Source organism: Haliaeetus albicilla, chromosome 18 (genome assembly GCF_947461875.1).
Source record: "Haliaeetus albicilla chromosome 18, bHalAlb1.1, whole genome shotgun sequence".
Lineage (NCBI taxonomy): Eukaryota > Metazoa > Chordata > Aves > Accipitriformes > Accipitridae > Haliaeetus > Haliaeetus albicilla.
In genome coordinates, this window is record NC_091500.1 from 13668578 (window position 1) to 13682645 (window position 14068).

General features: G+C 35.4%; 1 protein-coding gene across 2 annotated transcripts in view; it reads left to right on the top strand.

Moving 5' to 3' along the window:
• NBAS (NBAS subunit of NRZ tethering complex) overlaps window positions 1–14068 on the top strand; it is a 190761-nt gene that overhangs the window by 47192 nt on the left and 129501 nt on the right. For both annotated transcript variants that reach the window (XM_069805772.1, XM_069805773.1), the window contains exons 22-30: window positions 2128–2211; window positions 2856–3009; window positions 5018–5203; window positions 6224–6397; window positions 7404–7537; window positions 8287–8349; window positions 8922–9044; window positions 10546–10648; window positions 12988–13211. In XM_069805772.1, coding sequence (XP_069661873.1) covers window positions 2128–2211; window positions 2856–3009; window positions 5018–5203; window positions 6224–6397; window positions 7404–7537; window positions 8287–8349; window positions 8922–9044; window positions 10546–10648; window positions 12988–13211 — 1245 coding nt within the window. The remainder of the gene's footprint in view (window positions 1–2127; window positions 2212–2855; window positions 3010–5017; window positions 5204–6223; window positions 6398–7403; window positions 7538–8286; window positions 8350–8921; window positions 9045–10545; window positions 10649–12987; window positions 13212–14068) is intronic.

The following is a 14068-nucleotide window of genomic DNA, read 5'->3' on the forward strand; positions in this document are numbered from 1 at the left end:
TAAAATTTTGAAGCTTAAATATCTATTAAATGTATGCACCTCTTTCCTTAGTATTTTGCATGACTTCTTTTTCTCAATAAGAACAAAAACAACCAGTGAAAGAACAGCCAAACCAAAGCAACTTTCCCAAAAGTTTCTCCTGGGGCTGTGAGATTATATAGGAAGATTTATTCAGATAGATGCTCTTACTTGGGAGAGCCATGAACAGTGTGCAAGTGACCAAAACCAAAAAAGACCCCCCTCAAACAAACGAAACCAAACCCAAACAAACTAACAAAACTATCCCCCCTGAAATGTCGTCTTAAACCTACTGGGAAGTGGACAGAAAAACTTTACTATGAAAACAAATTGTCTTGGGCAATAGATTTATGTCTAATTTTGTTTTATGGCTAGTAGAACATAGAAAAGGAGAACATTTTTGATTATAATATAAAGACCTGCTTATACTGTCTTGATTTTATATTTTGGAAGGAAGCATTAATCACACTTTGGCTTTTCTGTTATTTGACATTTCAACTAATAATAAGAACTTCTTTATTACAAACTGGCCTTCCCTAATATCATTCTCATGTGTGATGTTTGAAATATGACCTTATTAATTTAGTTTATGAACCCAGTTTTAAATATTAATATTTAAAATTAATTGATAAATTATGTTATCTAAGACTTAAACAACAGCCCCCCCCCGCCCCCCCAGTCCCCAAAATACATGGGCTGCTGCTGAATCTTTCCAAAATCAGAAAGTGACTTTATTTCTGGTGCTTATACCATAAATGTTAATTTGAAGTTTTCTTAATTAATAATTTTTCAGTGATACTACTACATGGTGCCTAATTATAAAGATAATTGTGGAGCTCTTTGTCCAACTGAACTGGAATTGAATGTTGCTATAGCTGAGACATAGGAATTGGAAGTTTTCCATCTCCTCCCCTCCTTTCTTTTGACTTTTTATAGCCTGCAAATCTGTCTCTCCCAATTTATTGCTGGATTTCTACTGCATGTTCCATTTGAAGGGTTGGAATTACTGTGGGTAAAACATAAGGTGTTACTGTTAGTGCATAGAGCAGGGAAAGGAGAGGTGGCTGACCTTATGGGAGAAATGTGTATGTGTGCAGGGCAGTTAGTATGGACATGCCTTGCTTTGTTGACTGTACTTAATGGGTGTTGTTAAATGAGATGGAGTTACTGATTTTTAGCTTGTTGTTGTGACTCTTACTATATCATGAAATTATTTGTTTGTTGGATTTGTGCTTCTTTTTAAGCTACTGAGTTACAGGGCTGTTCTTCAAGGGATGAGAAGATTTTGTCAGTTGTTAATTTATAGAAACAGGTTGTCCATGTAGTATTGCTATTGCTGTTTATTATCAGGGTTAGGAGAAAATAAATGAGATTCAAAATAGCTTATTGCTCCAGTATACTGAAACTTTCATGTCTTTACTTTTGTACATGGTTTGTTTCTTATTTCTACAAATGGCAGAACGTGTATGGCTTTTCTCTTCCCCATTAGTTTGTGTTCTGCATAGTTTGACGTGATTTTCTTGGGTTTTATGCTGCTTAAAACAACTAGCCTTAAACAGCGAGCCATAACTAATGATTCTGGTAATAATCCGTGGTCTTAATCTGCATTTTAAACTTTTTTTTTTTTTCCTTCAACCTCAATATTTAGAGAATGTTTCACTGTGGAAGTTTGTACTGAGAAAGATCGGTAGAGCAGGGCATATCTTGTTTCAGTTCAATACAACGATTTGTGCTAAAATTTGAAGAGGTGGGTTGTTTTTTTTTAAAGTTATGAAGATCATTGGTTTTTGCTCATTTCAGTCTTCTGTGACAGCATATAGAGGCAGAATGCTTACTTTTAAGGTATGGTCAGTAAGAATTTTTTTTTTTAAGTGGATCTTTCATGGTATAGGTAGAATATGTGTGTGTACAGATACTGTCATACAGGCAAAATCACACTTGCATAGCTGCATTAAGAAGGGATAAATCTTAAAACATTGATACTGTAATTGAATGACATGTTTAATATGAATTCACTGAAATACTTGGATATGTTTTGTATTCCATTAATTGAATGCCATCACAATTTTAGTAATAATTGTGTAAAGTTTCCCTTTCCTGTTATACCAGTTACAAGCAGGGGACACTGAGAATTCTTCCTTGGAATGAGCAGAAACATCGTGAAGAAGACTGGTGTGAAAAAGCAGAATGCAGGTAAGTATATAGAAAAAGTGAAAAGTTTTTTCTATATTTATGTCCTTTTCAGATGAAGAATTTACTTATTAATTCTTAAGATGTGGGAAATGCTCAGTAAGACTTATTTTTGTGCACACTAACTTGTGTTTTCAGCTTTCTTAGTGAGACTGAGCAAACACTCTTTCATGTTACAGCATTATGTTCAGTGTGATTGTGATGAGTAACTTTCACAAATGGAGGTGAGCCGGGGTGAGGTTACTGTTGGAAATCCTGATTTATTTATTTATTCTTTTTTCCTTCCACCCTGTTACTTGTCAACCATAACATTATCATAACAGCATTGATGGATCATAAAACTGCCTTTCACTGTATGAGGAACACGTGGCAAGCAGAGGTTAGGCATACCTGTGTCTTTGTAGAGAGGATTCTTTCTTTCATGATCTATCTCATGTTTGGAATCTCTTACTAGTTACTTCGCTGACAAAAATTAACACTTATGTGATTGACATTTGCATCTCATCAAATTATTGGTGTAACGGGAGGTTAATTGTATCATCTTCTTTCAGAACAACCAGAAGTTTTAGGAAAAAGACTGATGTGAAAAAAATGCAAGCAAATGTATACTTAACCATATACTTCCTTCCTTTCTTTTTTTTTTAAAGGATGATTGTTGAACCAACTTTAAAAGATGAAGGTGAATTTCTGTATGAAATGCAGCCTGAGTTACAGAAGTACAGGACTACTAACCTTTCAGTAGATCTTGTTACTGACTGGTATTTGAGCAGAGCCCAGGAAATTGAAAAATATGCGATGCAGGTGAGAATAGCAGTGAGGAAATGATGATGACTGATTCAGGCTGATCAGCCTTCTTCAAGAGAACCCTGTCTTACTGCATATTAATGGGATGCTTTTCCCTCAGTAATAGACACTGTGTCTCAATTTTCATTATGGCTTTTGAAGTATTTGTTTTTTCTTTTGCAGTGTACTTATGCTTGCTCTAAAGTTTCCTCAGCCAACTAATTGATCCATAGGAATGAATAGGAAGCTAGCAGATTCCCTTTCTCTTGATTTACCATAGCAGACAATAGCACTTTCATAGTCCATGAAAAACGCTTACCATTACGTTTTATATTTGTAACTAAGGGAGGGGATGTTGTGCACAGGGTTATCAAGAAACATGTTTTATTATCTGTCACATGATACTGTACCATATATATTGTTATGTGGCAGTCACATGTGTCACTCATGCCAATATGTAGTACTGCCATGATTTCTTCCTGGCAGGTTTACTGTGTGTCTGTAGGACTACTATGTAGCTTATTTTTGCTTTTTTCTCTTCATATTTCAAAAATCTTTGAAGCTCTGTGTGGTAGAGATAAGCATTGCAAGTAAGAGTAGAGCTCATCACTGACATGCTTTGGTATTTTATTGCTACTCAAGCCAATTTAGCTGCATGAAAAGGAGGCTGACTGCATGTCCTGGTTTTATCTGGGATAGAGTTACTTGTCTTCCTAGTAGCTGGTACAGTGCTATGTTTTGAGTTCAGTATGCGAAGAATGTTGATAACACTGATGTTTTCAGTTGTTGCTAAGTAGTGTTTAGTCTAAAGTCAAGGATTTCTCAGCTTCTCATGCCCAGCCAGCAGGAAGGCTGGAGGGGCACCAGAAGTTGGGAGGGGACACAGCCACGGCACCTGACCCAAACTGGCCAGAGGGTATTAGATACCATGTGACGTCATGTCCAGTATATAAACTGGGGGGAGTGGGGGCAGGGGAGGATCGCCGCTTGGGGACTAACTGGGTGTTGGTCGGTGGGTGGTGAGCAATTGCATTGTGCATCACTTGCATATTCCAATCCTTTTATTATTACTATTGTCATTTTATTATTGTTATCATTATTATTTTCTTTCTTTCTGTTCTATTAAACCATTCTTATCTCAACCCATGAGTTTTACTTCTTTTCCCGATTTTCTCCCCCATCCCACTGGGTGGGGGGAAGTGAGTGAGCGGCTGCATGGTGCTTAGTTGCTGGCTGGGGTTAAACCATGACACTGGAAGTATCACTATGAGTTAGTTCTGATGGCTGAGTTCTTTTCTTCTTCAAGTTTGCAGTCATCCAAGGCTTTTTAATTGTAGTTGCCTATTATCTTAACAGCCTATCAGTAGGTATGGAAATAAAGGGAACTTCCAAGGATCAATTAAGTTACTAACACATAAATGAATTTGCATTCTACTCTTTCAGACTTATATCTGCCTCACTGAATATGTACAGCCAATATTGCGTTCTTTGAAATCGAAACAGAATCTTTCATATAAAGGTATTTTCAGTCACCAGGGAAAAAGGCTGTCATTATCTTCTGTGAAATAAAATGCAACAATTAAAATTATTAATTCATGGGCAGCTAGAAAAGTCATGTTACATGCAGAGGCATGCATAACTTCAGTCAGTTAACTGATTATCTTAGTTAAAAGCAATCCTTCATATTCCGTGCAGTGAGATGAGGTGATGTATCTCTGTGTGTGATCTCCAGAAGGAATAAAAGATAGTATTCTCCTAATTTACATGCATCAATAGGATGCATCTGGGTCAAAAGACCTATAACGACATCATCCATTAAGATTAAGCATTTTATTTGGTTTTTATAAAGCTGAGAAGAGCAATCCATTTAGGAATATACAGGCCACAAAAATGTCAAGGAACTTAGAATTGCCTATTAAGCAGAAGGAACAGGGAAAGAAAACAGACACACAAACAGGTCATAGATTGGACTTGAAGTTGGTTTTTGGCAAACACTTGTACAGCAGGGGTTTTTATTATTTTTCAGGTGGACTGTGCTCTGTCCCTTGTTCGTCTTGGCATGGAGAGGAATATTCCTGGTCTGCAGGTGCTTTGTGACAATCTAATAACTCTTGAGACAATAGTTTATGAGACTGATGGTGATCGAACCTTAACTTTGAAGGAACTTGTAGAGATGAAAGACATTGAAAAGCTGAGACTGTTGATGAAGAATGTAAGTATTATGAATAAATCAGTAAGTATAACTTGATTTCTAGTAATTCAGGTTACCATAGATCCTATGTATATAAAGATACTGTTAGTGGCTGACATTTTTCTGATGAACCTCCATCTTTAATTCAGCAAGTTTTCAATACTTTTACTGTTACTTTTTGTTGTGGTGGGTTTTTTTCATTGTTTATTTGTTTTTAACAAAATCTAAAAATGGCTCGGTTTTCTCCAAGACCTGTTTCTTTATCCTAGGCACAGGACTAAACATTAATAAATCCAGTCTTTTGAAAGCTGTGAATTAATTTTTCATTGGTCCTTTCTAAAGGATCTTTAGTGTGGCTGTTGATGATGCTGCAGATAAAACATTGAATCTTTTCCTTGGATGCTTTTTGCTGTCTTTAAATATTGTCAAAAAGTCTTAATACTTGCCTCTGCAGCATATGTGTGTTTTTCATCTTCTCTATTTAGCCTGTGCATGGCATTTCAGAATAGAAAAAGACCTCTTGGACAGGTTGAAAAATAACTTGAGATTGAACAGGGCTCTGAAATTCAGTGGAAGAATACATAAGCACCAGAGGAGGATACTCATGCACTTGAAGCTCCTCAAAATTTTGCTAGGATTTATGTAACCACTTGTCATTTATTTTTCTGTCTTGCATTCTTGCATACTGAAAGTAATGCTACTCTGACATGAATGTAAGCCGATCTTTCACTCATTCTGAAATAGCAGGAGGAAGGCGGCTAGGCTTTTCTCATGTAATGGGCTTTACTCCTGTACTGCTTGGTTTCCCTAAGCCATTGGGTAGCAGAAAGATGATGGATTGTTTCAGTGCTTCATGTTGTAGTGATCTGTGCAGCAGTGGTGAATGTCAGGCTTCAGCTGTTGTTTGTGATAGGTGAAGATACTGTTTCAGTTATATTATTAAAGATATGTTCTGTTGTTTTTTTGGTTTTCTTGTTTGTTTTGGACAATGAAGCTGAACTAGTTCTTTTTTTCCTCTCTGTAACTCATTGCACTTTCCAGTCCTCTGATGAAAAATATGTGAAGAATGTTTATCAGTGGATGATCCCTTTTCTCCACCGCTGTGAAAATCAGTCCCCTGGTCTGGCAAATTCACTTTTTAAAGAATATTTAGTAACATTAGCAAAGGAAGACCTGACTGTACCTCTGAAGATATTTCAGAATTCAAAACCTGCTGTAAGTATAGAGCCCTGATGATTCTACTGGTTTCTTTGGAAATCTTTGTCCTGAAGACGTGAATTTATAAATAGAGTTCATCTTCTAAATCAGGTCATCTCCATGATCTTTCCCTTTTTCTTGGACCCAGGATTTGTTATGTTTTAGAAAACGTTAATTAGAAAGTATTATAGCATAAGTTATGATGCAACTAAACTGTCCTTGATGAGGTTGTCAAACTAATGTAATTATGATCCTGACCTAGTAGAACAAAAATTATTGTAAAGGTTATTCTTTGAAGTAATTATCTGATGACATGTTTAGAGTAAATTTCTAGCGTATTTGCTTTTTAAAAAATGGATATAAGAGTTTCAGGATCTCACTAATATTTTTTTCCTGAGGAATTTTACTAGCAGTAGATGTCAAGTTATTCCACACACACAGCCTCCTCCTGCCCCCTGCCCCCCGCTACCTTTCCACAACGAATGTAAAGAATAAGATGGGGGCCATTAGGATGGAGTCAAGAGTTTAATGAGTAAGGGTTGAAGTTACCTTCCATGTGAATATTTCCCATTGCTTCTACAGTTTAAATAATTATTCCAGGGCACATAAGCACATTTTTGCATACTATTGAATGTTCTAAGTGTACAGACAGAAATCAACCGGTGAAGGGAAAACCACACCTATTTTATGTATATTGATACTGTTGTACATAATAAATAAATCTGACAAATGTTTGCAGAAGTTGCCTTCCTCTGGCCTGCACCCTCTCCACCTTTCCAGCTCAGAAAGGGTATAGTGGCATACCACTGTTCTTTCAAGTGTCTGCAGTGTAGGAAACTAGCAGAGTTGTGTTTCAGTCTGTAACTTCAACAGGTATTTCATTAAGTTGTTAGCAAGAGACATTCTACTTGCAACTGAAGACAATTTATTTGCTTGGAGTACATATCTTTTTATGTTCAGAAGAAACTTAACTGTTGAATTAGAAACAGAAAACTGAAGATAATGTGTTTTCTTTTCTTGTTAGTGTCAGCAAAAAATTATTCCTGATCAAGACCAGCTTATGATTACGGCATTGGAATGTATTTATAGTTGTGAACGAGATGACCAGCTCGCTCTCTGTTATGATATTTTGGAATGCCTTCCACAAAGAGGATACGGGTAAACACTTTCAGCTAGTTATTTGTAAATATTTTAGATATGTTAAATAAAGTTGTGAATTAATGCTTCTAAATAGTTAAGTCACTAAAGGGTAGATGATGTTACTGGAATATTCTGTTCCTGTCTGAGCTGCTGTGGTCACGTGTGTATGTATGCTTGTGCTGTGTACATATGCTTGTGCTGTATATGTGCTCTACCAAATAGTGCAACAAAACATGATTTACAGTAGCAGCCTAGACCAAGGCTTCTGTATTAGTTTCTTAGACTTTTATATATATGGTGAATTGAGACCAAGAGTTAGTGCTATCTTACTGGTCTTGTTAGTCTCGTTACAGTTAGTAGCGTCTTGCACTTAGCTTACAAGCAGCAATATGGCCCTGTGAGAGAGGTGACTATATGGAAGACCTATATGAAGGACAAGTAATTCTCAAGAAAGTGAAAGCATGAGGAGGAGATGTAAACTATTCTCCCTATCTTTTACATGTAGGAAGGAGAGAGGCTGAGAAGAGTCTAAGGCAGAAGGAGAAGATCTGTTCTTGGGAGACTGAGGGACCTCTCAATTTTAGCTATCCTTCCAGCAAAAAGCCAACAGTTTTAATCTTTTCAAGCAAACATATATTTGGTTTTCATCAAGGAATGTTTCAAACTGCTTATCTTTATGTCTATGTAATATGAATTACATGAAGAAATTACAAGAAGTATGGAGAGAGAGAGAGATATTATGCAATTAATATTAAATATCTTTACAGGCCTGAAACAGATAAAACGAACACTCTTCATGATGAAGTAGATGAACTGGAACAAATTCTTAGGTATTTAATTTTGCTAAAATAAATAATGTATCCTTACAGAAATCACTAGGCATAGCCAAGAACTTCTTTTATGACAAGAAAGCAGCAAGAATATTTATCTTGGTTTTAGTGCTGTCAAGAAGATAATCTGTAAATGTTTTTGTATTCAGAACTTAGAAATTTTGAATGGCTTTAGCTATTTGACTATTATAAAAATAAATAGATATTTTCCTTGGAATAGTAGTATCTCTCTTTTTTTTTTTTTTCTTTTTTTTTTTTTTTTTTCCTGAGGGAGGAGGAGGAGGTTACCCAGGGAATATGTTTTGATCTTGATACTCTGTAATGCTTTGCATGATGAAAACCTGAAAGCTATGAAGATATGTCATCAGGTTATTAGTGATAGGCATTTACCCTACAGTATTAATTTTTTTTTTTTTTTTTAGTAAATAATGTTATTCTGGCTAATCCATACTCTTATATTTATGGAGACTGTTTGCATTTGCAGTACACTGTCTGAGACAGCTTTAAGACTGCTGCAGCAGAGTAGTTGTACAACTGTGCAGGATTCAAAAATGTTGACCATTTGTTTACAGCGTGTCAGAGCTGTTAGAGAAACATGGACTTCAGAAACCTGTTTCCTTTGTAAAAGACACAAAGAACAATGCGGAGGAGGTGCGGAAGCTGATGATTAGGCTGACGAGGCACACAGGTCGCAAGTTAGTATTCAAAGGGGAATGGGAGATAAGGGGGAAAGGGCAGTAAAGTAACAGTACTTGCCGTCAAAGAGTGTACCTGCCTCTTTTGTTGCAGTAGGGAACCGTAGTGTTCAAACTGAACACAGTCTACATAAAACACATTTGTTAAACTGATGATTAATATGATTAGTGTTTTGACTGCATTCTCCACATTCAAAAAACTCAGTCTTGCTTCAAACCTATTTCAGTTTGTTTGTGTTCAAGTAAACAAGCCTAAAAGGCGTACTGGCTGCAAAATACTGCAAAATGATGAACAGTGAAAGTTAACATGTTGTAAATGAGGTCCTTTAAGACCTAGTTAATTTTTTTGAGAGTGTAAGATTTGTAAAATAACTCTTTCTGGCTTTTTGGTGTGTTTTCTTAAGAGCTCTTCTAATAGGGTAATTTATAGATTTTACATATTGATTCTACCTCTTATATTTCCAGTATAACTTTTCAATATTTCTGTTTAAGAACTACATCATTTAACTCGTCTTCCAACTGTAGATGAATTATTACATGGCTCTTGGTATAAGCGGATAAAAAGATTGAACCCTTGGAAAAGCAGCCATCACTGCAGGGTTTTTTTTGTTGTTTTTTTTCTTCTTTAAAGTAAACATGTACAGCAGTCTATCGATGATGGTAGAGTAGTATTTAGCTTGGACATGCGGAAAGCTTTTTAAGACTTCTAAAAACCTTTCTTTAAAAAGATCAAGTCAATGCCTCTGTAGGAAAAATGTTGATTTTTCACTTTTTTTTAGAGACCCTTTACTTTGCCAGAATGCAAGCTAATGCCATTTGAGAAAATAACTATTAGCTGGACTAGCTTGTGTAGCTTAAAGTGTTTTCTAATCGGAAAGGCTCAAGATAGTGTCAAAAAACCTTCATAATGTTTTTATGAGTAAAAGTTTTGATTGAGCACGTGAAGTTGTATATAAGCTTTGTGGGTAAACAGAGATACATGGATCCAGAGGGTGAAGAATCTGAATACCATTCCAGTTTAAGGAACAAAATAAACTTGCAGGTCTATTCACCTGTGACTACATGCAATTGACTAGTCCTTTGAGATTGCACTTTAATGATCCTCAGTTGCTCTTACAAACTTGTTTTTATCCAGCTGTTCTTGGTTCAGCAGGAAGATAGCACTTCCAACTTTCTGATATAGTATTGGAAGTTATCAAAACCTACTTAGGGGATCTTGATAAAAATTGCTTAAATTCTTGTCTTATCCCACAGAAAACAAACAGTAAAAACACTTTGGGTACTGAATTGTTGTCATCAAACAATTTTTATCCCACAGACACTGTTTTAATGTTAATACTGAAAGCATTCTGTCTTTAAATCGCTTTTGGTTAAAAGTCCAATTAAAGTTTGAAATAGTGTTTGAGAAATTGTATTTTTGGTGATAGAACTGTAGTGTTATCTACTGTTTTTCTTTAAATTTGTTGAGGAAGAGAGTATTTAATTTTAATAATGTTTGTAGGCAACCATCAGTCAGTGAGACACACTGGAAGGAATTGCTCCAGGATATGTTAGACATGCAGCAGAAAGTATATACATGCTTACATTCAGACACTTGCTATGAGGTGAGTTTTATGTTTTCTTATTGATTTATGTCCCAAGTAAGCTACAAATTCTCATTTCATGTTGTTGCTCACAAATGTAAATACCTTTTCATGTGTTATGTTTATTAGTTGTCTGCTGGTTCTTTTACGGTATTTTCATTCAGATCAGAAACGTCCTATGTTAATTCATTGCATCAAAAGCACCTGTAATAAATATCCTGTATATCTTTTACTAGAATTCAACTTTTCTTAAATTGAGTCAACTTCTTGAGACTTCGTAATTCTAGGTACAAATGTGTTTAGTAATAAATGCTTAAAACTAATGAAAATAAACAATCTTTTAGCTAAATGTTATCTTCAGGCAAGCATTTCTTAAACATGAAGTTCTGGTTTGATTAATATTATCCAAGATCATTATAGGATTATGGACTTTCTACTGCTTGTAGTTGAAGTAAAATAACGTGAGATAAGAAATCTAATTTCATTGACGGACACCCCCCAACCCCGTCCACCCCCCCCCCCCCCCCCCCGCCCCGGGCATGTGCTTAAGCCCCAAACCTGTGTCAATAATATTTGCAAAGGACAGCTATTAGACTGAGGTAGAATTTGCTGTGACATGTATTGTTTATCTACATTTTCACTTCAATATACTGTAGTTTACAGAAACAGTGCCGTGTCCACTATAATTGGTGTTTAAATAGTCACATCGTTTAAAAGTTTGAGTGTTTTATTACAGTTTGCAGATTTAATTGCTTATGGCTACCAATCAGATAAGCTTTTAGGAGAAGTTTTGAAAGCAAATTAGAAAAAAAAATTGAAGGGAAAAAGGAATGCTGTTCAACCCATACATAAAAAAGTCACTTTTTCTGTGGAGTTGTACAATTTGACGTTGCTCAAAGAGATCTGCAATGTATTTAATGTTCATGGTTTTGTGATAGACAAAGGCATAGTGTACTTGGAGTTTTTTTAAGTGCATTTAAAGAAATTATATTACTAGAGAACTCTGAAAATAATAGCATTTGTTTTGCTCTGATCTTAATATAGGTTTTTTTATTAATATTAATTTTTTTTGTAACCTCTGTACCGTATGATTAAAAAAACACAACAAAGGGTTTTGGAAAAATGATCTAGGAATGCTGACAGTGCTTTGAAATGTAGTGCTGTCGTATGCAATTATATTTTGATAACTTCAAAATTGAGAAATTGATGAGAGAGTAAGGATTTGTAATCACATGTGAGGTTTGTATTGGGATCTTTTTTAGCATGATGCTTACTCTATTCTGCTTGCATACAAAGTGAATCCTGTCCTCTTGAAGAAGGACTTCATGTCCATAAATTTTGAGAGAGGTAAATTGTATGTGACCTTTAAAAAGGAGGGTTAGCTATCAGACTTTGCATCTTTCACTGTTGCTTGAGGATTAATATATTGTGAAATGGAAGATGATCCGATTGTATGATCTTTTTTTTAAGAAGTGCTGAACTGTGTTCCTTTCCAGAGCATGAGATGGTTGGGAGAGGTTCTTCCTGGTGAAGAACTACTTTAATTTCAAGATGTGATTGGACAGGGTGCTAGCTAGTCTCATCTATGCCCCCTTTCCCACAAAAGGTTGGACCAGATGATCTTTTGAGGTCCCTTCCAACCTGGGTTCTTCTATGATTCATTGATTCTATTTAATTTGTTAGGAAATTTAAAACCTTTGACAAAGGCCGTATTGTTGCAGCTGTGATATTTTCTGAAATGATTAAAAGTATATGTTGCTCTTCATTAGGATAATACTGACCATATTGAAAAAAAAATATTTATTTTTGTAAGGAATTGAGATTATTTGGAGTGTCTTATTTTCAGGTCAAAGTTTTACCCACTTTAAGTTAGGTGTTTTGTGGCAGATGCAGCATTGTATGACTACGCATTCTTTGAAGATAGTTGTGAATGAAACTTAAAAAAACGTCTTACATGCTCAGTTCTAAATAGTTTTAGTTTTTTCAGTGATACAAAATTTCTTCTCATATGTTGTTAGTTTTAAGGTCTTAATGCTGAACTGGCCTTTCAGATTTTTACTTCCTATTAACACCTGAGAATGTAGGTATAAATAATTTCTGATCTCTAAGTCATACTGTAAAAAGGCAGTTAAGCTTTTTTCTGCAGGAAGTAGAAATAACTACCTACTAGTTAATTTTAGCTTTTCTTAAATAAATTGTGGAAATACTCTCCTTGGTAGAAGTTACATGTTCTGCTTGGACTGAATATATTCTTTTGACTTCGAAGATCCTTTTATTCAAAGGGGTTGGTTCCATACAATGCAGATAAGCTTACCTGAAGCTGCTGCTGCAGATAATTAAATTATTGTTCTTTCTTTTAGATATTCACAGAAAGTCTTTTGTGCTCAAGCAGTATAGACAATATCCACTTAGCTGGGCAAATGATGCATTGCAGCATTTGGTCAGTGGATCTACCAAGTTCATCAAAAGGGAAGCCACAGTACAGAGTCAGCTATGCGAAAAGTATTGAACTAGTTTTGGCTGCTGGCAGAGAATATTTCAATTCCTCAACGAGTTTGACCGATAGCTGTATGGATTTGGCCAGGTATATTTACAATTATCATACATGTAAATACATATTGCTCTTTTAATTGAAACTTGAATTTTCTGTGTAAGAGGGGGTGAATCTTACATATAATCTCTTCATGTAAAATTACATGGTAAATGGAAACAATATCTTTGGCTTCTGTAAGATTTTGTTGTTGTTGTTGTAGTTTTTTTTTCAGGGGGGAAGGTTATTTGTGGTTTTCTGGGGGGGGGGCTGTGTGGGTTTTTTTGGTTTTTGGTTTTTTTTTTTCTTTTTTGTGTCTTTTTTTTTCTCTTTATTTTCCCTGCCTTGCTTTGTGTATGTGTACACCATTGCTGTCCCTGGTTGTTGGAATGATCTGTTACAGAATTCAGGTTGAAGAGGAAGAAGAAACATGTAAGACTTTCTCTGTGGATAAGAAGCTTTTTGTGTGTGTCACTTGAACCTTTTCCACATTATGGCATTGAACCACAATTGTGGCCCCCAGTTACTGTCACAACAGAAAATAGCATTTTGCTGATTGTTTAATTTCTTTTCTTACTTTGGTCTTTCCCGATTCTAAGAGTTCATTTGAGGCTCTCTGTCTCCCTTTGTTACATGAAGAAATAAGCCAAATAATTCTTCAGAAAGGAATTCAGTCATAGAGTAGCCTTGGATGTTGCAATGTGGGTGTTCATCTTGTATAGATTTAGATATGGAAGTATTTTCTTTTACAGTTTAGATGCAGATAGGTAAAATAATTGGGTATTACGTACGTAGAATATTGATGCCTTGGCTTACCTGAAATATTGAAAATAGAGGCATGTCTTAATATTTCCAGTCTTTCCCTTTTATTCTAAGAATTTGCTGTTTCATTAGTATTGTTGTTACAGAAT